General features: G+C 32.5%; 3 protein-coding genes across 4 annotated transcripts; 2 read left to right on the top strand and 1 right to left on the bottom strand.

The window, feature by feature from the left end:
* Positions 7,920-10,688, top strand: LOC109345050 (pentatricopeptide repeat-containing protein At2g18940, chloroplastic). The gene has a single exon (XM_019583809.1). It carries the CDS (start codon positions 8,122-8,124, stop codon positions 10,606-10,608), a length of 2,487 nt encoding a protein of 828 aa, XP_019439354.1. The 5' UTR covers positions 7,920-8,121; the 3' UTR covers positions 10,609-10,688.
* Positions 11,450-18,852, top strand: LOC109345049 (adagio protein 1-like). 2 transcript variants are annotated; one of them, XR_002107382.1, is made up of 3 exons: positions 11,450-11,883; positions 16,788-18,483; positions 18,527-18,852. XR_002107382.1 is itself a non-coding variant. In XM_019583808.1 (2 exons), the coding sequence occupies exons 1-2, from the start codon at positions 11,645-11,647 to the stop codon at positions 18,391-18,393; spliced, it is 1,845 nt and encodes a 614-aa protein (XP_019439353.1). In that variant the 5' UTR covers positions 11,450-11,644; the 3' UTR covers positions 18,394-18,833. The 2 variants fall into 2 exon arrangements, 1 of the variants encoding a protein (XP_019439353.1); XM_019583808.1 differs by having other exon boundaries at positions 16,788-18,833.
* LOC109345048 (probable receptor-like serine/threonine-protein kinase At5g57670) lies at positions 19,886-23,263 on the bottom strand. Its single transcript, XM_019583806.1, has 7 exons — positions 22,853-23,263; positions 22,512-22,766; positions 22,217-22,374; positions 22,035-22,114; positions 21,791-21,926; positions 21,376-21,525; positions 19,886-20,628 (listed from the first exon to the last, which is right to left on the bottom strand). The coding sequence occupies exons 1-7, from the start codon at positions 23,031-23,033 to the stop codon at positions 20,467-20,469; spliced, it is 1,122 nt and encodes a 373-aa protein (XP_019439351.1). The 5' UTR covers positions 23,034-23,263; the 3' UTR covers positions 19,886-20,466.

Raw genomic sequence — 25,230 nt, 5'->3', positions numbered from 1 at the left:
TTTACATTAACAGTATATAAATATTACACTCAAAATTAAAATGGATACGCATGCATCACACACTCCTCAATTTGTTAGGGATAAGGGATGGATTGATAAAGAAGACAATATGATTTATAATAAATATTTTGATAAATATAAAAGAGAGATATTTTTATCGAAATAAATAATTTCAGAGATCTTATTCTATGAAAAATTAAAATGGATGTAGTGCATGTTCCTCAATTAGTTGGGGATAAAAGGATAGAATGTTAAAAATATATATGATAAATATTTTGATAACATAATTTTTTTTTATACAGTAACAGTGTGTGAATTTTATATAATATTATTGTATCATTCATCATTCATGTTTTATCACTATTAATTTTTCAAAAAAATAATACATATTAAAGATAGATGATATGCTGAATTTGTATCAATCTTTATATTAGTAGTGTATAAATATTACACTCTTTTAATAAATACAAATGAAGATATTTATAAAAGTTTTTTTAATGTAAATTAACTTATAAATACTAGACTCCACGGTCTCCTCAATAAGTGAGGTTCTTTTTGAAATATCAAATGCGGGAACCAAGAGTCATAATTATTGCATAAATTAATTCTTAAGATTTTAGGGTTTGAGAAGCGGTGCCAACTCGAATCTTATCATCATATCTTATTCAAGTAAAATAATAATAAGCGGTTGATATATTGTCTTTTCTTTCTCTCAATATGAATGAGGTGATGCACACCAATGTTGTATCTTCTTTCTTAACTTTAGTTTGGAACTTGCACAAAAAAACCTTTTAAATTATAGAGGTATGAAAGTGATGTCATAAATTATAGAGGTATGAAAAGTGGTAAGTAATTGTCATAATGTCTCTTCTTTCTCTCAAACATGAGTAAGACATTGTGATATGTGTTATATCTTTTCCCTTAACTAGCATTCTACAATCTCCTATAGATTTTTAAATCATTTTCATAATTAAAATTAATTCAAACCACTAAACATTTTTTCACTCATGAATAATATAGTCTTGATTTCACTATTGCATATAGAGATATTTAGGAGTAAAACAAATCAAAAACATTTATAAAACATCATTCAGGATCGAATCAAAATTAATGGAAAACTATAAGTTCTTAAACATAGTGCTCTAATACCACATGTAAGTTTTATCATGGAAACCATGATAAATGGATCTTAAGAATTCATAGTTTTTACATCAGAAGAAAGATTATAAATTACCTATACCCATGGCGGCACGATCATCCTTCAAATGGTGTGTATTATTCTTCGTCAATAGATGAATTCTTCTATCTCGTTATCTTTCTTTTTATGCTCTTCCTTTATTGATGACTAATAAAGACAAACTTTATGGGTAGAGATAAAGATTATTAGTATAGTGTTTCCATCAAACATATTTATATATAGACTCTCTCCCAAAAGTCTTACAATTTCATTGATAACTCTCCATTCAAGAGTTGCGTCATTCAAACAATAAAATAGTATATTCCTCATGTTACAAGCAGTGGTGGATCTTGATATAAAATTTAGAAGGGGCAACCATATTTAATTATAATTAAAAATTAAAATTAATTTAGTAACAAAAAAATATAAAATAACTTATATAATTGTTTTATAGTCTTAAAATAATATATTAATTGTACCCAAAAAAATATTAGTTCTCATTAACAATTAAAAACGTTAAAGAAAAAAAAATATATATATATATTTTTTATTTAAAGTGGTATTCTTCGTTAAAAATTTAAGCTCATGATAAATGAATTAAGGGTAAAAATTTCAGTTATTTATTTTTCAATATAAATCACATATTACCTACAAGAAATTTGTTTATTTTGCTGCATAGTTTTATTTAGTTGTCTTTGTTGCTAAAAATAATCTTTATATAGTAGGTAAACCAAAATAGTGAAGATAAGATGACTAACTCAATCAATCAAATAATTTGAACTTTTTTTCTCGTATCATCAAGATTGCACCTATTCAGAGATGGTTGAGAGTTTTTCAAACATGAAGGACTTACGACACTAACAATAAAACTTTGAAGTTAATATCTCAAGTAAAATTTTCTTACTAGCATTGAAATTTATAGGGTAAAATCTTTGCACAAAAATACATATATTGTCAATATTAAATGATTTAAAAATCCATAGAATATTAGGACATTTGATGCAAGTTTAATAAAGATAATCTATAATCCCATAATATATATATTTCATGTAAAATCATTATGAAATCAAGTAAAATAATAATATAAACAATATTAACATCTACACATTAAGGGTGTGTTTGGGAGTACCATTTTGGAGAGGGAGGGAAGGAAGGGGAGGGTTTAGGAGATGGATTCCCTTATTTGGGAGTTTAGTAGAGGAGAGGAGAGGGTTTTGAAGGATTTTTCAAACCCCTCAAACCCTCCAAATGCCAAAATACACAGTTCCCCCAAATTGGGGTGTTTTAAGAGGAAAATAGGCCAAATTACCTAACTACCCTTACTAATATTATTCTATAACATATAATACATAACATACTATTGATTTTTTAAATGATGGGGGTAAAATAGTATTTTTGTATTACATTAACCCTTCATCCCCTCCTATCTAAATTCCACACTCCCAAACAAGGGAGGGGTTTAGTTGGATTTGCCCTCCCTTCTCCTTCCTTTCCTCCCCCCTCTTTATCCTCTCATCTCTCTCCTTTCCTTTCCTTTCACTCCTGACTCCCAAACAAATCCTAAGAAAACTTTATCTATTATCTATAACTTTTAGAAGGACCACATAATTTGTAGAAGGTAAAGAATATTTGAAAGAAACATAAAAAGAAATTTTTTTAAAAGTTGGAAAAAAATCCAAGGGGGCAGTTGCCCCCACCTACTCCAACAAGGTCCGCCTCTGGTTACAAGAGACATTTCATACATGTGTGACTCACTTTTAACTTGAGAGATTTATTTGGATTAAATGTCAGTTAATAAGTTATTAGGTAACAAATAAAATGGTTGTATAAAGATTTTATGCTGGTGATTTGAAACATTTAAGTCTAGTGCAACTCAGTTAATATTACTATCATTATGTAAATAAAATTAAGTTTTCAATGCAATTCAAGTAAACTCACATCGACTGAATAAGCTGCAGCAAGAACAGAAGTAACAAAATTGGTCCAAAACAATGGCCATGAACCAATAGCCCACGCAAACAAAAAACCCTGGAAAATAGAATGAAAAGAAATTAGATATTAATGTTACATCCCTTTTATGGCAGTTACATGAGATCGTGTTTTCTAATATGACTACAATTGTGAATATGATATTGTTGGAGACACTCTCAAATCTACAATATTATGGTAGCAATTGTAGAATGTAATTTAAAATACTAATCTCAACGGAAATTCATTTTTCCTATGATCTTATGTAGTTGCACAAAATCCATATTCTCACAAAATAAGGTAATCCATTTCATGAAGGTTTACATGACTTGCTCTCTTCTAATCTCCCAAATGCATCTATTCCTCAAACCACAAAATTCAACAACATATTCAATCTTCTAAATTTGAAGTAAATTCAATCTAACAACAATTCAACCCGGTAGTGCAAATGTTTAGTTTTGTCCTTGATACTTTAGGTCCTACATTCACTGTCTCTCATGTTTTCATGTCTAGGTGGTTCAGTGTTTCTTTGCAACGATATTGTGTTTGTTTATGTTTATTAAGGAAACTAATTCATTAAAATATTGAAAATGCCCTCCAACTCCAATACTTCTAATCACAGGCAAAGCACAAGTCAATTTCCATGGTTTTAGAAGACTTTTTTTCAACCAAATGTAGTAATTTGTTCCCGAGCTTATTTGCATCTTTGGTAAGACTTAAATTATTTAGATTTGGCTTATTTTTTGAAAAATAATTTTAAAATGTAAACTATGTATGTTTGACAATTAAATAAAATTATAAACTCATTTTTTTTTTAAAGTAAGCCAAAAATAGAAGTTTCAAATTCATAAGTTGATTTATTTTTGGTTAGTTTTTTTTCTTCAATTTTTCCACTTCCCATTTTATCCCATCATCACTTTATCTCCCTCCTATTTTGTACTATTTTACCCAACTTCATAACTATTCATATCATCACCATAACTTATTAAAACTTTTGTATAAAACTTGACATTTGGGTATTATTTATTTTGTTAATTGTGTAATTCAAATTTAGCAACTTCTACTTATTTGAGTCATTTTGTTTTTTAATATTGATATTGGTTTTGTATTGTATTTTTTTTACTTTTTATTTAGTTTTTGTTATGCAATATTAAAAAATTAAAAATGTATAGTATATATATATATATATGATGGTAAATATTAAAATATGTATATTTAAAAAATAGTGTAAAAAACAAACCAAAATAATCTTAACATATACAAATAACCTCATATCATTTATTGTAATTTACTATCTTTAAAACAACTTTTTTACCTTACCCAAATAAAACAGATTTGTTTAAATTATGTTTTCAGCTAAAGTACCGAAACATAACAATTATAATCACATAATTTATATTCAAGTTTCAGCTAATTTTCCCAAGCATAATAGATTATAATCTCACATTTTATAAAATAAAATATAATCTATACCAAAAACACGATAAGTTTAGACTTTTATTTTTAGTGACTAAATCATCAACCAGCTATATTTGGTTCAGGAATGAAAATGGAAAGAAAAAAGTAGTAGAAAATGAAATGATAATTTTATTGTTTGATATGATCGAAAATGGAAGAACATGTGAGGAAAGAAAATACACATTTATACATAGTATATTTAAAATAACGTAAGTGCCTTCATTATATGACTAATTTTATTTAATTTTTAACACTGTTTTTATTGCTACAAATTATATGACTAAATAATTTATTTTAATAATATTGATTAATATTTTTTTAAGTAACATATAAACTAAGTTTAATATAACAATTTTTGTTTATAAAATTTAATGAAAATCATCAACATTTTATATATTTTTTTTCACTAATGTATCTAAAGAAAGTATAACTCATCTTTGGCAATCATTTTATATTTCTAACTATTTCACTTACACACATTTGTGTTTTATCTTTTTAATTTATTTAATAATTTTAAGTAATTACGTTCCTTTTTTCATTTCATTCAATTTTTATTGAGCATACACAATTATTATTTAGTTGTGAGTTCAAAAACAATGAAAATTAAATTAAATTAACTAATTTCACATAAAAATGAATATAAATAAAGAAGTTTACTATCTATTATCACCTAGATTATTTCTTTCAATTCATTCATGGTGGAAGAACAAATTTAGAAGTCTTGATGGTTTCTCTCCTTTCTTTATTTTCTTCACAAACTAGAAATGAACATTTTTTTGTAGGACTCATACAAGTTTTTCCTTCCCTCCTATTTAGTGTTTCAATCAAAGGGTGGAAAATAATTTTCCACAACTTTTCTTTCCTCCTCTCGTCTTTCTTCTTATTTTTCATACCACCAAAGGATGCTATGACATGTTTTAACCTCCTATTAATTTTATCTTTTATTTAGGATGAGATGAAATTTTACTTTGAAAATCAAAAAACAAATCTCTTATTAGAGAGGATCATTTTTTCCATCTCAGCCATCTAATATAATCTCCATTGAAGAGCTTCTATTTCATTGAGTCTGCAAATTTCTGTTAGCCTCCCCCAACATTAATTTAAGAGTAAATTACATTAACATTCTCTGAGTTTTAGTGAAATTACACAAACTATCGCGACCTTTTACAACCTATGCAAACCCCCTAATTATATATATATATATATATATATATACATTACACTGACTACCCCTGTAAGATAGATAAGTGTAATTTCTTAAATAGAAAATGGTGATGAGTGTAATTAAGTCAAACAAAATACGATATATTGTGAAGACAAATCCAAATAGTATAAAAGTCGATGTTTATTCTTTATTTTAGTTAGTTACGATATAATATGAGAGTAATTTAAACACCTCCTTAGACTTATTGATGTAGTTTGTAACGAATAAAAATAATGAATATACATCAGGTTTATACTATGACTTAATTATACTCATCACTATTTGTGTTTAAGAAATTACACTTATATCTCTTACAATGATAGTCAGTGTAATATATGTATAAATATTGTGGTTTGTATAGGTTTTAAAAATGTATGAGTGGTCAGTGTAATTTCTCTAAAACTCATGAGTGCCGGTATAATTCACTCTTAATTTACTGGCAACTTTTATAATTTCTTGTTTCCAATTATCCTGATGGTCTTAGAAGACAAGGCCATTTGCAAAAGTAAGAATATAAAGAAAGAGCAAAAGAACTAGCTTCTTATTAAGAAGTTATGGCCAAGACAATCTTGCAGCAAAACCCATAAATCTCCTATGGTGGCTGAGACCAAGCTTTCCACGGAACATGTTACAAGACACCTTGCTGGGCAAAACTTGAAGAGTACCTGGCAAAAAATACACTCCTCGAATATATGCTCCAAAACAACACTCCACTCCCTATTCATGAGTCCCTTGATGACAAAAAATATTCAAGCATATGAAACCTTGGTATGGCACCATCAACAAGCTTCATTACACAACATGTCACGAAAGCCCTATGAACAAGCTTCGCTGCCTCCATGCATAATTGTACTGTACCCTATGAGCATGGAAACTCAAACACCCAACAACCAGGTGCCATAAAAGTATGTCTTCTAATTTAGGATATATGAACAACAACAAAAGACTAATTTATATCGAGGTGGTTGGCCACCTGGATTGAACGGCTCTATTATCATGTCTTCATCCGCATATCATTCATGTGTATGTCCTTTAATTTATTTCAAACAAAACTGATATGATGAGTGATAGGACGGTTACCCGATTCACCATACATCACTGTAAATGTAAAGCAGGTGAATAAAAGAATATTTAAAAGTTGAGTTATTAGATTCTAATAGTAATTTTAAAAAACTTATTTTATATATTAGTGATTAATTTTAGGAAAATTAAAAGATTTGAATTAATGATTAAATCAAAACAATTAGATTTTTATAAAATTAATAACTAAGTTTTTTAAATTTCCTCTTTTATAACTGTATCTCCTCTTTACTAGTGTTGAAGTGTATTTGCTCCATATGTTATGTAGTTTTGGGTGTTAAAACAGGAGAGTCCAACAAAATAATGAATTACATCTTCATGTTTTTTAGATTGTGATTGGGCTTTTGAAGTTTGAAATCTTGCTATCTGTATTATAGAAAAAAATGTCATAATACTTTAATCTGGTCTTTCTTCTTTGTAGTAATATCCATTAACTATTCGTTTTGTTTTATATATTTTCATGTTTTAATCTGTTATATTTTCCAAAAAAAAGTTGTTTTAGAAATTCAACAAATATTTATACTCTATTTTTTAACCATACTTTTATTTATTACAAAATTTTATCTTTATTTATCTATTTCTAATATAATTTCAATATAAATTAAAAATCTTATATTAAATTCCATTTTAATATTTATTAATTTCTTATTTCTTAATCTATATTGATAATTTAATTTACCTAAAGATTATTATATTAGACCAACGATTAAATATTGACTTCCTGACAATTGTAATTATCTTATTAGATCTAATGATGTAAAGATCATATTAGATCCTTAAAAAAGATTAATAAGTCAAAAATATATTTCATAACAACAATGCTAATTGAGTAATTACACATCCAAAATTGATTCTTTCGTTAGACACCGGTAAGAGATTCACTCCTAGTATCAAATAAATACACAATAAGAAATAGTTGATGAGACGTTCGTATAAAAAAAAACTACTCATTGCTCTGTTCTTATCGCTATCTACACGGATAAAATAAAAACATTGTGTGACTAGAAAGATAAAAGGAAACTTGAAATCTGAAAATTCAATCTCTTCACTGAGCAAGAAGACCATTCATGTGTGATTATCATCAGCAACAACAAATACCATTCACTCACTATCTTCCTTATCTTCCATTCCAATTTTCCTTAGGAAAATAATAATAAAACCCCCAATCAACTTTTTCTTTTCTTTCTCAACCCTTCTCACTCTTCTGCTCTTTCCACTGCTATCTCTCATTGCAATGGAGGGTACCCTATTCCCCACTAGGCCACTCTTACCACTCCAACCAAACAGACCCCAACACCAACAACAACCACAACCACAACAACAACAACAACAACAACCTTTGAAATATAAGTCAACCCTTCTTCCACCAACCATTCACTCTCCATCACCACAACCTCATTCAATTCAATTTGATTCCATTCTCCAACACCTTTCTTCATCTCCAATCACCACTAAAAACAACAACAACAAAAATATTGTACAACATAATAGGAAACAACCCACTTCAGCTTCTGTTCCAATAATTGATGAGAAGCATGTTGGTGATGAAAAGATTGGATTTTTATCAGATAGGGGTAAGTTGATACTCAATTCAATTGTTGGGTCACCTTTGAATAGTTTGAATGATTTCTTTAACTCTGCAAAAATTGATTTGCTTCAAGTTGATTTTCCTAGTCTCTTGAAGGCTTTAGGCCTTTCTGGGAACTGGGAGAGAGCCCTTTTGTTGTTTGAATGGGTTTTGTTGAATTCTGGGTCTGAAAATGTGAGGGTGGAGAAGGAGGTTATTGAGATTATGGTTAGGATATTGGGTAAAGAATCACAACATTCAATTGCATCCAAGCTATTTGATTTAATTCCTGTTGAAGAATACTCACTTGATGTAAGGGCATACACTACGATTCTTCATGCACATGCTCGCTCGGGCAAGTATAAACGAGCTATTTATGTCTTCGAGAAGATGAAGGGGACTGGTCTTGATCCTACTTTGGTCACTTATAATGTTATGCTTGATGTTTACGGCAAGATGGGTCGTTCATGGGATAAAATCTTGGAACTATTGGATGAAATGAGAAGTAAAGGGCTTGATTTTGACGAGTTTACATGCAGCACTGTGATCTCTGCTTGTGGGAAAGAGGGTATGCTAGTTGAAGCAAAGAAGTTTTTCGCTGAATTGAAATTGAATGGCTATAAACCCGGAACTGTTACATATAATTCATTGTTGCAAGTTTTCGGAAAGGCTGGAGTTCACACTGAGGCCTTGAGCATTTTAAAAGAGATGGAGGATAATAATTGTCCACCGGATTCTGTTACTTACAATGAGCTTGTGGCGGCATATGTAAGAGCCGGATTTCATGATGAAGGGGCTGCTGTCATAGATACGATGACTAGTAAAGGAGTAATGCCAAATGCTGTTACTTATACCACTGTAATGAATGCCTATGGTAAGGCAGGAAAGGAGGACATGGCGTTGAAGTTGTTCAGCCAGATGAAGGAGGTGGGTTGTGTTCCCAATGTATATACATACAACTCTATTCTTGCAATCCTAGGCAAGAAGTCGAGATCTGAGGATATGATAGAAGTCCTCCGTGACATGAAATTGAATGGATGTGCTCCTAATCGTGTTACCTGGAACACCATGCTTGCTTTATGTGGTGAGGAGGGTAAGCAAAATTATGTTAACCATGTTTTAAGGGAGATGAAAAACTGTGGATTTGAGCCGGACAAAGACACGTTCAATACATTAATTAGTGCATATGGTCGGTGTGGATCTGAAGTTGATGTTGCAAAAATGTACGGGGAAATGGTTAAAGCAGGCTATACTCCATGTGCCACAACCTATAATGCTCTTTTGAATGCTCTTGCTAGGCGTGGCGATTGGAAAGCAGCGGAATCTGTCATTATGGAAATGAGGAACAAGGGTCTTAAGCCTAACGAGACATCATACTCACTGTTGATTCATTGCTATTCCAAGGATCGGAATATCAAGGGGATAGAGAAGGTTGAGAAAGAAATATATGACGGTCATGTCTTTCCTAGTTGGATACTTTTGAAAACCCTTGTCATTGCATACTACAAGTGCAGACACCTTAGGGGAATGGAAAAGGCATTTCAGCACTTGCAAAAGAATGGATACAAACCTGATTTGGTTGTAATAAACTCCATGATTTCTATGTTTGTGCGATTCAAGATGCACACCAAGGCGCGTGAAATGCTGCATTTTATTTATGAAAGTGGTCTGGAGCCGAATCTCGTCACCTATAATAGCTTGATGGACTTGTATGCCCGAGAAGGTGAATGCTGGAAAGCAGAAGAAATGCTGAAGCAAATTCAGAATTCGGGTCAGAAGCCGGATGTTGTATCATATAATACTGTCATCAAGGGATTTTGCAGGCAAGGACTCATGCAGGAGGCTATTAGAGTTCTCTCCGAGATGACCGCTAATGGCGTTCGACCATGCATCATTACATACAATACTTTATTGGGAGGCTATGCAGGACAAGAGTTGTTTAGCGAAATAGATGAAGTCATAAGATATATGATTGAGCACAATATTAGGCCTAATGAGCTGAGTTACAAGATTGTAGTTGATGGTTATTGTAAAGTAGGGAATTATACAGAAGCTATGGACTTTGTCTCTAAGATTAAGGACATTGATATCTCTTTTGATGATCAATTTGTCAAAAGGTTAGTTTCATGCATTAGGGAGAGTTTAGGGTCTTGACTTTGTGAACTATCCCTTTGATTTTTTTTACCAGATCAACATTTCTATAATATAAATTACATTATGTCTGCTTGTAATAAGTGAGATTTGTATAATGATTTTAATTTGGTTCAGTTAAACTAAAAATGTACTCAAGTATCTAAGGTATTTTCAAATCAAAGACTTAAAAGAGAGATGACTTTTTAAGTCATATCAATATCCAAAGAAAGAATCTTTGAATAATCAATTATAAATTTTACAACATTTAAAAAAATAATGTTTTGATATTAACCAATGCCACTAGTCTCAATAATGAATTTATCCATTTCAAAATGTGTGATCTTTTTTGGTATTATCAAATATATCTTATCATGTTACTAATATCTTTTAGCGTGAATTATTGTCTGTACTAACAAGTATCGTTCACATGAATCGAACAATTAACATTTTAATCTGAATAATGAATTTATTCATTTCTTACGATGTGTGAGCTTTGACATATTTCACAAAACCTTATTTTCCACTTTTACATTTCATGTTATATTTAAATTAATAATATTTTATAACAAATTAAGGAAGAATTACTCTCTCCTTCCTTAAACACAGACTAATTTAACTATATAAAAAGAAATTTACTTTTTTTTTTATTTTTACTCATATCTTCCTAACTATCATTATATTATTCCTCTAAATATTCCCTTAATCATTAATATTGTAATAACTTTCGTAACTTTTTTAGTATAAACGAATGATATCTGGTTACTCACGAAATTTCCCAATATTTAACAAGGACAAATATGAAAAATTTGAGAGTAGATAAAAACGATTTTTCCTTCCACATATAGACAGATAGAGATCGAATTACCGAAAGAAAGAACCTCGTCTCTTATTATCTAAATTGCCACCACTCATTTTTATGCCCCTTTCATTCTCTCACTCTCAACCCAAAACTAAAACAACAAAAACTTTCATTCCCTAATTCTCATTCCGAATCCGATTCTCTCTTCTTCGTTCTCATGGATTGAACCATCAACAACCGCTATTTCCAATTTCAACTATGCAGTGGGACAGCGATTCCGATCTCAGCGCCGACGAAGACGACACCGCGTCGTTCATCTTCAACCGCGACCTAAACGATGTTGATGGACCTCTTCCTATTCCTTTCCCTCTCCAAACGGCGCCGTATGCGTTCGTTGTTACCGACGCCATCGATCCCGATCACCCTATCATTTACGTCAACACCGTCTTCGAGATGCTCACTGGATACCTTGCCGAGGAAGTACTCGGTCGGAACTGGTCAGTTTTTTTATCCTTTCTCGTTTTCATGATTGTCAATTTCTTTGTGTTTTTAATGGTTTAGCTGATTTATCGCTGATTGAAGTGTTTAGTTTGGCGATTCAGGTGAAATTGTAAGATTTTAGTGTTTTAGGTTTAGGTTTTGGAATTGTTTTTGTTGAGCAATTTTACTGCTTGAAACCCTAGGCCTGTCTCTGTTAGTGTAGGTTTATGTGCTGGGCTCACTCTTGAACATGCCGTTGGAGCGAGCACGCATGGAGACATGTCTAATGGACACAAATAGTTAGGTTTATTAAAAGTATGATGAAAGTTGTTGTCCATTGGACACGTGTCCATGCAAGTCTTACTCGGTTTGGAGTTTGTCAATGCCATTTTTAGGGTGTGATTTCCATGCTATTAAATAGAAATAGTGGTTCTTTTTTCAGTACATATGCTGACAAAAACACTAGATGTATTAGAGAAAAAGTTGGGTTAGCACGTATGGTATAAAAGATGTTAGAATCTCGCCTTAGGTGGTTTGACATGTGTGAATAAGATTTGTAGAATCCTCTCTAAGGAGGGTAGATTAGATGGGGTAGCCCAGTAGTTAGAGACTTAGCGGGGTATCGGGAGATCTAAATAACTCTAGCCCACCTAGTAATTAGAGACATAGTGATTCCTAGCCTTTACTTCCTTTACTGTTCATTTAAAACAATATTTCCAGTTCAAAATTTGTACTGTTTTATTAAATCAATCATATTGTGTGCTTTGGATTACTTATTAGTTCCAGTTTACAAGGCCTCTATAAGAGAAACTATCGAACTATATACCATCAACTTAGTCAAGGGATCATTTGTTTTGGGCACTCCTTCAACCGTTTGTAGACTGATCGAATTGTTGGGTAATAGTAAGGATAACAGCACACGTTTTTAGTAGCAGCATTGAAGTTATAAAAAAGGAAAAATTAGCACATCTTCACACAACATGATCACTATATTTTTCCTTATTGACCTGGTCTCTAGCCGGAGCACCCAGTTGATGCTCTATTTTGTATTCTTACCTTTTAAAAGGAAAAGAGCTTTAATTAATAGCATATTATTATTTACTGTAACGCAAACCTATTAGATTCCTCCTCCCATTTATTTACTTTTTCAAGTTGGTCCCATAAACTTGTGAGTAAATTACACTGACCCACTGAAATTTAGTGAAACTACACAAACCAACATTCTTTTTTCCACTTACACAAATCATTCCTAATTTATATATATACATTACATTGACTACCCCTACAAGGGAGGTGAGTGTAATATTTTAAATAAAATGGGTGATGAGTATAATTGAGCTAAACTTGAAAGGATGTCGGTGTAATTTACTCTTAATTAGTTATATATTAGCTATGAAAAATTGACCATTTGTAGATAGAATTTCACTATAAATTAACTCTTCTCTTTTGTGTATTCAAATAGCATCTCCTTAGAATTATTGTTGTATTTTGTAATGAACCAAAATGAGTTTTTTTTATAATTTACTATATTTTTGCTTCCCTTTGTACTGTGTGTCACCCATCATCTAGAGAATGTTCACTAGATAAGTTTTTGATACATACTACCTTGTTAAGCATGACAATGATCATTTATCACAAACACTGGCTTAAGTTTTGATACATACTACCTTGTGGAAGATTCAGAAGTTACCTGTGCATGGTAATTGGAGAAAGACAATAGTTGAGTTCTTTCGTTTGATAGATTATAAATACTGGCTTAAGTTGTGTGATACTTTGGTGGTGATATGTACTGAAATTAGTGTTGCCCAATAGCGGCCATGGCGGCGGCGTTCTTTGGGCTACCGCCACTAGCCATTTGGGAAATCCCTCCATATGGCCGTATCCGCCTTTTGCTCGAAAAAGCCGCCATGGCGGTATGGCGGTAATGGCGGCACTTTGGCTTGCTGGTCAGTTTTTTTTTAAAAAAATTGGGCTGGGATGGGTTTTTTGGGCCCATTCATGGGTTAAAAATTAAAACCTTAACCTCTTTCTATTTTTGCCTCTTCTCCTTATTGCATCTATCTCTCAAAATTGAGTTCTTTGTTGTGTGCTACCTCGACTGTCGCCACCACAATCACGTTTCTTAACTCTTTTTCATTGCGTTTTCCCTTTCTCTATTTTTTCTTTCTCTCTTGTTTCTTGTTTTCTCATTTCTTTATCTCTTTTTCATTCCATTTTTTTATTTCGTTTTTTTATTTATTTTCAAAATATATATTTTTCCAGTTTAATTTTTTTCTTTCCAGATTACTTTTTTTCCCACTTTTTTTTTCAGTTTATTTTTTTTAGTTTACTTCTTTTTTTTTATAGCTTACTTTTTTTCTTCAGTTTACTTTGTATACAAATTTAAAACAATTATTTAACAGTAACACAGTGTATTCCCCAAAAATAGGATAACACACAGTATGAATGTTTTGCATTTTATATTTGTGTTTTGCTTTGATTTTTAGTTGTGCTTTTTGCAAGACGTGTTAGTATTGTTTATTTTATTTTGTATCGATCATCTGATGTTATGAGATATTGATACTTAATGATTTTTATTAAACTTTATATTATTGTTCGATTTTTATGTTATTATATTATTATTTTATTTTTCCTATTATGTTATATATTTTATTTATTTTTTGTCAACCGCCATTATGATGTCCGCTATTTGCCTGCAAAGCCTTCATGGCTGAATTTGGCAACCGCCATGGGCCGCCATCCGCCATCCGCCGTAGGCAACACTGACTGAAATGAACCTTCAACATTTTAGCAGTAATCAAAATCAATTAAAAGACATGGAATAGAATTCGAAGAATCCATGGTTTCCTAGTAAAACTTCTTTTCACCCATGAAAATAAAAAGATAATTGATATGGTACTGATTACATAAAAGAGAGGGGTCCAAGAGTAAGTTCAAAAAACTTACTCCACATCTTAGCCATCAATTCTAGGGAAATCTAATGGTTTGAATTAGTGAGTAGATCTAAACCATCGGATTTTCCTAGATTTGATGGCTAAGATGTGGAGTAAGTTTTTTAAACTTACTCTTGAAGTGGATCTCCTATCAATGTCGAAGGTTAACATTTTCAATCATTTCTCCTACATGAGACTTAGACTTCGATGCATGCATGATAGATATGTATTTTTTGCATAAAAATTGGATGCATAAAGAGTTTAAAATATTGCTCCTTACAGCAACAGTTATTTTGAGAGAATTTTGCTGCACAATATTTGTTGATTATTGCTAAAATTAATCGGTGAATTAATTTTGCATTGATTAGAACTGGTCAACATCACTGTTACATGTTTCTATACTATAAATAATTTATGATCTTTGGAATGAAGAGTAAGTAAGCTTGTTCCATCTTGAAAAGTCTGTAAATGGTATATTACCAATTTCAAAATTGTATCGCAAGAGCATTTTCATCTGATATGCTTAGAAATTGGGCAGCTTTGTTGTATTGTAAATTTACCTCTTGGGATTATCTCTTATGTTTTAATTTCTCTCTAGTCTGTTCTTAATTTTCTCAATAATTTGTGCCTTTTTATCAATACTGTTATAATTGGATGCCTTTCATGATGTTAGTGGTGTACCAACTTTCAATGACCGGAGCTTGTAGTGTTGGTACTTGATACTTCAAATATGTTAGATATGCTAATAATTGAATGCCTTTGGCAGTTGAAGTCCTTTAACAATACTTTTTCACTCTTTTGTTGATTCAAACATTTTATCTTTATAAAGTCTCTGATTTTATGGAAAAATAGCGATAATTTCTTTTCTTTGCAAGGCTTGAATAATGCATTTGCCAGTTACTTATCAAAAAAGTTTAGAGATGCAGGAAGTGTGGTTTAAGAGCTTCTTTATTATTTTCAGTGAGGCCATGTAGGAATCTAAGTGTCCCAATTTTAGTCTTTATGGCTGTTTTACTGTAGAGAATGTCGGGGTGTGTTCTAGGTTCACGATGAATATACTTGGCCGAAAACTTGGTGGTTTGATGGTGTAATTTTGAAATAGGAATGGTTTGTGTTAATGAGACGAAAGTCTGGACCAACTTGGTGACTGTTTTGGTAAAGACCAGTTATGCAAAAACAATATTTTTGATATTATGATAAATTCCTGGAAGGGTGGTTTTAGTTTTTTATTTCTAAAGTTCTTGTAATGTAGCAATTTGGGGTAAGGTCGCAAGGATGTAAGAATGTGACAGAAGTCATTAAAATTTTGACATGTAAGAGATGTGGCATAGGCATTGTCTGGTAATTTGTGTGTGGTTGTGTCAGTAGCTCATTTAAGAAGCTTACAAATGATGACTGAATTTTCTTTCATATTAAGGTGTCATGATGAGGATGTGGAGATTTATAATCTTGGATTTATGTTGTCTTGTGTTTTTATGATAAGAAAGTAAACCTTTCTGTGAAGACAAGAAATAGATATAGATTCTCTAGTGTAATTTTTGTGCAGATTCAATTCCTCCGTCATCTTCTTTCTGCAAGTGTTGTTTGTTTGTGTTCATATAGACATACGACGAAGGGCTGAAAAAAATAAAATCTTTATTTACTCCAGCCTTATAGCTTATTAGGACTGAGGTGCATTGGTGGATCCTGTAGAGAGACTTAGCTTATAAGTCTTTTCATAATGGTTTGAACTTCGAAGTTATACAGAGTTAGCTTATAAGTCTTTTCATAATGGTTTGAACTTTGAAGTTATGTTCTTCAGGAAGTAGAATGAATAAGCTTTGCACTGCATTAGGAAAATAAAAGAAAGAAAAGAAGGCAGAAGAGCATTCTATATAAGCAAATAAGCAATATGTTCTTTAGCATGTTTCTTGATTGAGTCTCCATTGTTAGATGTTTCTAATTTGATGTGGCTTCATTATATCTAATCATTTGAAGATATTGTGCAGCCGTTTCTTGCAGTGTCGAGGTCCATTTGCTAAGAGAAGGCATCCATTGGTGGACTCAACAGTAATTTCTGAAATTCGAAGATGCCTCGAGGAAGGGATTGAATTCCAAGGTGAGTTGCTGAACTTTAGGAAAGATGGATCTCCACTTATGAACAGATTGCGACTGACACCTATATTCGGAGATGATGAGATTACTCATGTCATTGGAATCCAGTTCTTCACAGAGGCAAACATTGATCTTGGTCCTGTTCCAGGTTCTGTAATTAAGGAATCTGTTAAATCATCAGATCGGTTTCGTTCTGTGCTTTCCTCGTTACATCCTCTTCCAGTAGGGGACCGCAATGTGACTCGTGGAGTTTGTGGGATATTTCAAATGAGTGACGAGGTAATTTCTCTCAAGATACTTGCTCGCTTAACTCCAAGAGATATTGCATCTGTTGGTTCTGTCTGTAGGCGATTGTATGAGCTAACAAAAAATGAAGACCTTTGGAGAATGGTGTGCCAAAATGCATGGGGCAGTGAGACTACACGTGTTTTAGAGACTGTGCCTGGTGCAAGGAGACTTGGATGGGGTCGGCTTGCAAGGGAACTGACCACTCTTGAAGCAGCAGCTTGGGGCAAACTGACTGTTGGAGGAGCTGTTGAACCCTCTCGCTGTAACTTTAGTGCTTGTGCTGTTGGTAATAGAGTTGTCCTATTTGGTGGGGAAGGGGTTAACATGCAACCTATGAATGACACCTTTGTATTGGATCTCAATTCTAGTAATCCTGAGTGGCAACATGTCCAGGTGAGCTCTCCTCCTCCTGGTCGTTGGGGCCACACACTTTCGTGTGTTAATGGTTCTCATTTGGTTCTATTTGGAGGCTGTGGAACACAAGGCTTGCTCAATGATGTGTTTGTTCTTGACCTGGATGCACAGCCTGCAACTTGGCGTGAAATTTCTGGATTGGCACCTCCACTTCCAAGATCATGGCATAGCTCCTGTACTCTCGATGGTACTAAGTTGATAGTATCTGGTGGCTGTGCCGATTCTGGAGTACTCTTGAGTGATACTTTCCTCCTTGATTTGTCAATGGAGAAACCTATCTGGAGAGAGATACCAGCCGCATGGACTCCACCTTCTCGCCTGGGTCACACCCTTTCTGTTTATGGTGGTAGGAAAATACTGATGTTTGGGGGCCTGGCCAAGAGTGGACCTCTGCGTTTTCGTTCCAGTGATGTATTCATGATGGATTTAAGTGAGGAGGAACCATGCTGGAGATGTGTAACAGGGAGTGGAATGCCTGGTGCTGGAAATCCTGGAGGCACAGCTCCTCCTCCTAGACTTGATCATGTGGCTGTTAGTCTTCCAGGTGGTAGAATTCTGATATTCGGCGGGTCTGTTGCAGGCCTACATTCTGCCTCCCAGCTTTACATCCTTGATCCAACTGATGAGAAACCTACATGGAGAATCCTAAATGTACCTGGGTGCCCTCCAAGATTTGCTTGGGGACATAGTACATGTATCGTTGGAGGGACAAGAGCTATTGTATTGGGTGGTCAAACCGGGGAGGAATGGGTGCTAGGTGACCTCCATGAACTGTCGTTAGCAAGTTCTGCTATATAGATCCAGTGAATAAACTGCATGCTGTAGTGAAGAGGGTGCTAAGAGGCTCTGATTAAAGTTGTAAAATCATTTTCAAGTAGGCGGCCAAAGGTTTGTGTTGGTCACTGATGACAAACATTGCTCTAGTCAGAAGGTTTGTGTATACGATTTTCTTTTTATGGTCAGTTCTGGCTTGAAAAGAACTACTCAATGAGTGACACTACCATGTTTGTTCTTGTGAGGTTGTGTGAAACTTTGCCCTTCAGTATGCACAATGAATTATTGTTCCCGAATAGATTATTAGTGTATGATAACAAGTAGCTAATGTATTAGGGTAGTTCCTCACTTGATTTCCCCATATGTTGTTTTCTTCAAACTATGTACTTTGTAATTTGAACCACGACAAAGGATAGAAAAAAATAAAAAAAATGCATGTTCATAGTAACGTAATTAGGTCTATTTATGTAATGGAATACTCTACTTGCAAAGGTAGGGAATGCTGCTGTTTGTACATATTTTTTCTATAATATGGAGTGAGGTTATTAGCACTTATTTGCCCTCATTGTTGATTAATCTTGCTTTTAATTTCCCATTTTTAAAAATTATCATTGGTTAATAAGGTGTGAATAGGCAATTCAACTCACTAAATGACGTATACTAGTGGGAGCATCAGATAAACTCATTATTTTGTTTGATTAAGTTAACTATAAGTTTTTTGTTCTTTGATCTATAACACCACAGTTTTACTTGTGAGAATATTCATGAAGTCATTAAGATTTAATTTACTGATTAAAGATCGTGGCTAATTATTATTCTAGAATACTTAATTAAAAACCTTGGCGATTCTAAAAGGGGAAAGCATTAATGAAAAGAACAAAAAGGTTACAAGCAACACTATGACCATTCCAAACCTAAAGTGGTGATAAGGTACTATATACCAAATCTTATCTATCTCTTTAGGTCTTGTGCTCCATTATCTTCTTTCATTAATAAGGTCATGTTAACTACACTGGTTAAGGGCTGTAATAAATGAAAGTCTATCTTAAAAATCCAAGTCATTTTATGTTCTAAATATGTTATTCTCCAAATGTCCTAAGAATTTCTTTAATATTTTCAAATAGAAAATTTAAAAATAAAATGTGAGACTAAGTTGAAATGGGGTGAGAATATTGTCATTTTCTTTTGGGTGATTTCACCTATTTATTCTGAGATAGAATGGTCACACTCCCGGGAGATATGTTATCTTTGCATACGACATGATCTTGTCATTTTCAGCTTATCATACATACATTACAGTAGAGTTAGACTACCTTTGTTGTGAGAGCAATGTGAACCTACAATGCTCAGGTGGCGTGGGTTTGTTGCCTTTAGTTGATGAAAGATTTTTCAGTGTTACAGGTGTTGACTTGAGCGCATCCTATTGTTGTTGTTTTTTCCTCCAGTTATGTTGGTCAGGTATGATTAATAGTCACATAAATTAGATCCTACTTGCCTAATAATTGACCTCATTCCTAGTGACAGAGTGGTGCAAACCGGTCTTGTCACTATGATGTAACATGCAATTAAGTGTCATTTAGTCACATTTATTTATAAAACATTGAAGTTTTTATCTAATTGTCATTTCCAAAGTAACATATAATGGAAGATGGCAGGGCACCACCTACCCTTAGAGGCTTGGAGCTTCCAGCTCTGGTTTTTAGCACATGGGCACCCAAACTAGAGTTAAAATAGTTTTGTACCTTACTAACTACTCTTTCCTACAGAAATAAAGAAGCCCTTTTGTTGCAGGCTAGAATTAATTGACATCAGTAAAAACAAAAGTAGAAGATGCATCAGAATCCCTTCTGTTGGAGGTTTGATAGAACTTGAATGCATCAGCTATAGGTTTCACATTGATGAGATAGAAGCAAGCTTTTAAACTACCACAAAATAGAAAGTTTGGTAGTTTCTTGAGATGTACTTGTTATGACCATAAATATTATAATTTCATCGAATAGAAGTGATATAGGCTGGGAAGCCTTCTATGCACCTTTATATATATTTAACATTATGTATATATGCATGTAGTTGAAAATGGTATCTAACCCCTTTATCCTAAGTACTTCTGGTTGAGTCATGAATGGATATTGAAAGGGAACTGTCATAGTCATATTCAAGATCCTCAAATTCCCAGTAGTTTTGCTCTTGATGTTCTTCTTCTTCTGCCATTTTCCATTTCTCTTTATCCATCTCCCCTTCCTCCATTACCTCTAATACCTATCAATTAATAAAGGTAACAAACAAAAAAGAGAAATTAAAGATCACTATAATATAAAGATCAGCTAGAGACATAATAATGTTTAATACAACAGGAACCACATCATAATATTGTGTAATGACCTTTTAAGTGGCCCCTTAATATTTCAACAATTGTATAATCTTACTTCATTCAATCAACACTAGGATGGAGTATGAGATTGGAATATTATATGTTTGTGTTAGTAGCATAATAGTTGAAGTTAGGTAGGACATAACATCAAATGAATAGTGCATCAGCATGGGTCAAAAAAGCTGAAAATACAATAGCCAATTGCAATTGGAATGAATCTAATGTTCTTGCATAACATATTGAAAAAGATTAGTGAATTCATCTAAGGAAAACCATCATAATTAAAGAAAATGACAGCTGACAATATGGTATTATTTTGTGACATTTGTTTATTTCTGTTTGAAACCAGTGAACTTATGTTACTGATATATTGTTATGTCACTTGGCATTCAACTAAAAGGCTATAATTTGAATAGTGAACACACATGCTTACAGATAATAATGCAAACTTAAAAGGCTTATGGAAGAAGTGAGCTCATCTATAATAAAGCATTTTTTGAGAAAATTCATTAATGACAAAGTAAGAATTATAATAATATGGCTAAGTAGTCTAAACCAATCAAATAAAGGGATAAAGAATTAGTCTTTGAAAAGAAAGTAAGATTAAAGGTAAGTAGCAAATGTATTTGAGCTACCTCACTCATGGTAGGTCTCCAAGTTGAAGATGCACGGATGCAAAGGGAGGCTGCAAAAGCAAGTCTTCTAAACTGTGTTAAATCATAAGCTCCTTCAAGCCTTGGATCTACCAGATTTTCTATCTCCCCATTGTTTAATATTGGTTTAGCCTGTTAAGCCACAACACATTGTTATTTAATTCACACAAAACCTTTACCAATGTGAAAGTCACCCGAAATCTCTTAGACATAACTGTGAGACTAACCCTCAAGTCAGAATAGTGATTAAGTAAAACTTTACCAAAATCGAATTCAAACTCCTAAACATTCATATAGCTTCATAGTGCACCTCCACTATGACCAACCAATCATAAGTAAGAGTTGCTACAAGTAAATGAAAGAGTAAAGTTTCATGACCAAGTTGTGACTACCCTACCCAACTATGCAAGCTTTGGTAAGACCCATCTACTGGTTCTCTCCCAGAGATAACTTCTAACAAGAACACACCAAAGGCAAAAACATCTGTTTTCTCATCCACAACTCCATGCATGTAGTACTCAGGTGCCAAATGCCTACATAAGATTAGAAATACCCATTTATAAAAAATCACATTTTTGTTTCAACATACTATATTTATAGATAGCTATATCAGTAAAGGATCCTTGAAATGAAAGGGGTACCCAAATGTTCCTTCTATTGGGACTATTGAATGATGAGTCCATTGTGATGGAAGCCACTTTGCTAGTCCAAAATCAGATATCTACCACAATCAAATCATGCTAAAGCAAACCCATCAAAAATTCATAGTAGCTTAAAACATAGATGCAACTAATATTCCTATGTAGAGAACAGATTGAAGAACCTGTGGTTCAAAATCTGCTGTTAGTAGAATATTTGATGCCTTGATGTCTCTATGAATTATTCTCCTTTGGCAACCTTTGTGTAAATAGTTGAGACCGCGTGCAGTTCCAAGAACTATCTTATGCCTTGTTTTCCAATCCATAGGAGGCAAATTTTCATCTATAATGAAGATAAGATTCAATTTTATACACCTTTAAAATAACATGACAATTTTTGCATCAGAAATTTCAGTTTTAACAAGTAAAAAGGTTGTTTTTGTTCCTGCTTTTGTTTTATGATGATGTTAGTTTATGTACCATGAATAAGGGAAGCAACAGAACCAACTGTGGATAGTTCAAAAACAAGGTAAAGATCATAGTCAATGCAACACCCCAGAAGTGGTAACACATTGGAATGACACACATGACCAATTGTACCAATCTCATTGAGAAACTCCTTCTCATTCCTCTCACCCTTTGAAGTTCTTGTTAACCTCTTCACTGCAATTTCCTCACCACTATACAGTGTTCCCTTGTAAACCTCTGCATACCCTCCTTTTCCAACCATATTTTCTGAACCAAAACCCAAAAAAATGTTACTTTACAAAACATAAACCAGAAATAAAGAAAGAAACTTCGATAAAAAATGGTGTAAGAACCTGAGGTGAAGCCATTGGTGGCATGAAACAACTCTTCATAAGAGAAGCATTTCCAAGAGGGTCTTGGAGGGTGTTCTTCATATTGAAGGTTCACCAATCTCTTATCATTTTCTTCACTAAGATATCTTCTTCTTCCAAAGGAGAAGAACCTCTTGAAGCTGTTGTTCCGAATATACTTCATTGTAAATTACCAAATAGAGGACTCTGTTCTAATGCACCATATTAAGATTACAAGAAACGCAAAACTCAATGGAAAGTGAAAAAACAGTGTATTATCTGAGTCTTTCTATTTCACATAGGCAAAGACATAGAAACACACACAGAGACACTCATAGGGATGTTTGTAAGTTTACTTAGTTTAAGGAATATTGTGAAGGAAGCTTGAAAATATGTGCATGTGGATAGTGAAATACATCTTCTATCCCAAGATTTATTCGACTTCATGTACTCTTTTATTTTCCTTGGTTAGAAAATATAGAGATTGTATATATTCTGGCAAATTAAAAAACAAGAAATATATGAAATAATACATATTGAGTAATGTTATATCCTTATATTATATTCTTATATTAATTTTTCTCTCCATGAGAAAATGACTTGTAAATATATCACTTTATGATATATTTCACTTTCTTATAAATAAGAGGATTAGTATGAAAATTTAGTAAAAAAATATCTCATTTTTCATTCATATTTTGATACAAAAGATGTAACTTAGTGGATAGGATAGTTGCATGTGTACTTGGGTCAGTTGGATGAAATTAAATGCTTTGTCTTTGTATAAACTTGGAAATGCCAATGCACATTTTCAAGACATAAATAGCAACAAAAGGTGACAGACCTAATAGATGAAAGAAGAATAAGAACAACAAGTAAGTTCTTGTATATTACAAGAAGAATAATTTTAAAGACATTAAGTATTTCTTTAGTACCAAGAAATAATTTATTTCCTCTGGCTAGTAAAAGTATGACATGTTATTATTTTGTTTAATTTTTAAAATATTTTGTTAAAAATAATTAATATGATACATGTCATGATTTTAGTAGTCGGATGAAATAACTTATCTCCTTATATATGGAGATCCTATATTCTCTAATTTTAAATGCACTGAACTTATTTGTTTGGTGGGCCGGTAAGGAAAAGAAGTAAACACGTTTATTTTTATAATATGTTAAATGAAAATTGTCAACAAAAAGTTTAAGCTGCTGGGTTACACATGAATAAATTTATACACCTCTTGCAATAGCTTTTTGAACTTTAAGTGTGAGCTATGCATAGGCCACTGCACCAATGGGCAATGATAAGGGCAACAAATATCAACCACTGATTAGTGGGTATATTAGCTCTTATATATTATATTAAATTTTATGTGATAATCAATTAACAATGAAAATGAAAATGAAAATAGTAATTAAACAAGAATGTAAAATATATTATAGAAAATGAGGTACATCACGTTAGATTTATTTTCCAATATAAAAGTCTATCTAACAAGGTGATGGACTAATACTAGCCCAATGGAAAGGTAAAGAAAATAAGTTATGATTTTCATATTATTTGTTAGGATAGGGAAGTCCAAAAACTTAGGAGATTAACAAACAATGTTTTAAAGAAGAACTATAATACCATCAATAAGTTCCTTTAGTAGTGTAAATTTCTATCATATATTTGGGTATTTTATTAGGCAAAAATGTCAAATGTTAATTACTGAGAGCGACATTTGTTGTTGGAAGGAATAAAGTTCTATTGTCTTAAATCATGTATCGCCCAATGATAATGAAGTAAAAACAATAATAATAATGAATGTTTACATTTTTTAAGTAACATAACATATTTTCATTAGCGCAAGATAAGATTTGGGACAACAAATCTATATTATGTTAGGAGAAATAATCACATACCCTAAAAGAGATTAGTCTTTATCAATAGGATGAGAGGATAAAACCTTAAAACTTTAACATGTTTTCAGTTCATGTTTCGCCCTGTAATAGCTTCACATTGTCTCTTCACACTCTTCACCCTACAACCCCTTATGTCTTTGAATTTTCTACTTATATTTTCTTCAACCTATCCATTTCCTTTCGGTATGGGATTTCTTCACCACATCACTTAAACTTGTAACACTCAACCATCACCCATCTAGTGCGAGCTAGCCCTTCATACATAGTCAATCCCACTGGAGCGGGAGTCCTTGATACATTTTCATGAATGTTAGATACATCATACCTCAAACCACATTTAATTTCTAATATCTATATACTTAAGTCATTGGGTAGTCTTGTAAGTAACAAAATACACCTCATGGCTGCCACATCATTTCGAAGAATTTTGACACAAGGATCCGCATATAAATTTATTGATCGTATGTCACTTCAAT

This window comes from Lupinus angustifolius, chromosome LG04 (assembly GCF_001865875.1).
Source record: "Lupinus angustifolius cultivar Tanjil chromosome LG04, LupAngTanjil_v1.0, whole genome shotgun sequence".
Classification (NCBI taxonomy): Eukaryota; Viridiplantae; Streptophyta; class Magnoliopsida; order Fabales; family Fabaceae; genus Lupinus; species Lupinus angustifolius.
The sequence above is the reverse complement of the archived record's forward strand: the minus strand, read 5'-3'. Positions and strand labels throughout refer to the sequence as shown.

Bases quoted from the DNA above. Each gene is read 5' to 3' on its own strand.
- LOC109345048 (XM_019583806.1), bottom strand. From the start codon at position 23,033: ATGAAGTATATTCGGAACAACAGCTTCAAGAGGTTCTTCTCCTTTGGA. The intron at 21,526-21,790 runs GTAGGGTAGTCA...GTGGCTTAACAG, and splicing joins ACCAAAGCTTGCATAGTTGG to GCTAAACCAATATTAAACAA. The intron at 20,629-21,375 runs GTAGCTCAAATA...ATTAATTGATAG, and splicing joins GGAGACCTACCATGAGTGAG to GTATTAGAGGTAATGGAGGA.
- LOC109345050 (XM_019583809.1), top strand. From the start codon at position 8,122: ATGGAGGGTACCCTATTCCCCACTAGGCCACTCTTACCACTCCAACCA.
- LOC109345049 (XM_019583808.1), top strand. From the start codon at position 11,645: ATGCAGTGGGACAGCGATTCCGATCTCAGCGCCGACGAAGACGACACC. The intron at 11,884-16,787 runs GTCAGTTTTTTT...GATATTGTGCAG, and splicing joins GAAGTACTCGGTCGGAACTG to CCGTTTCTTGCAGTGTCGAG.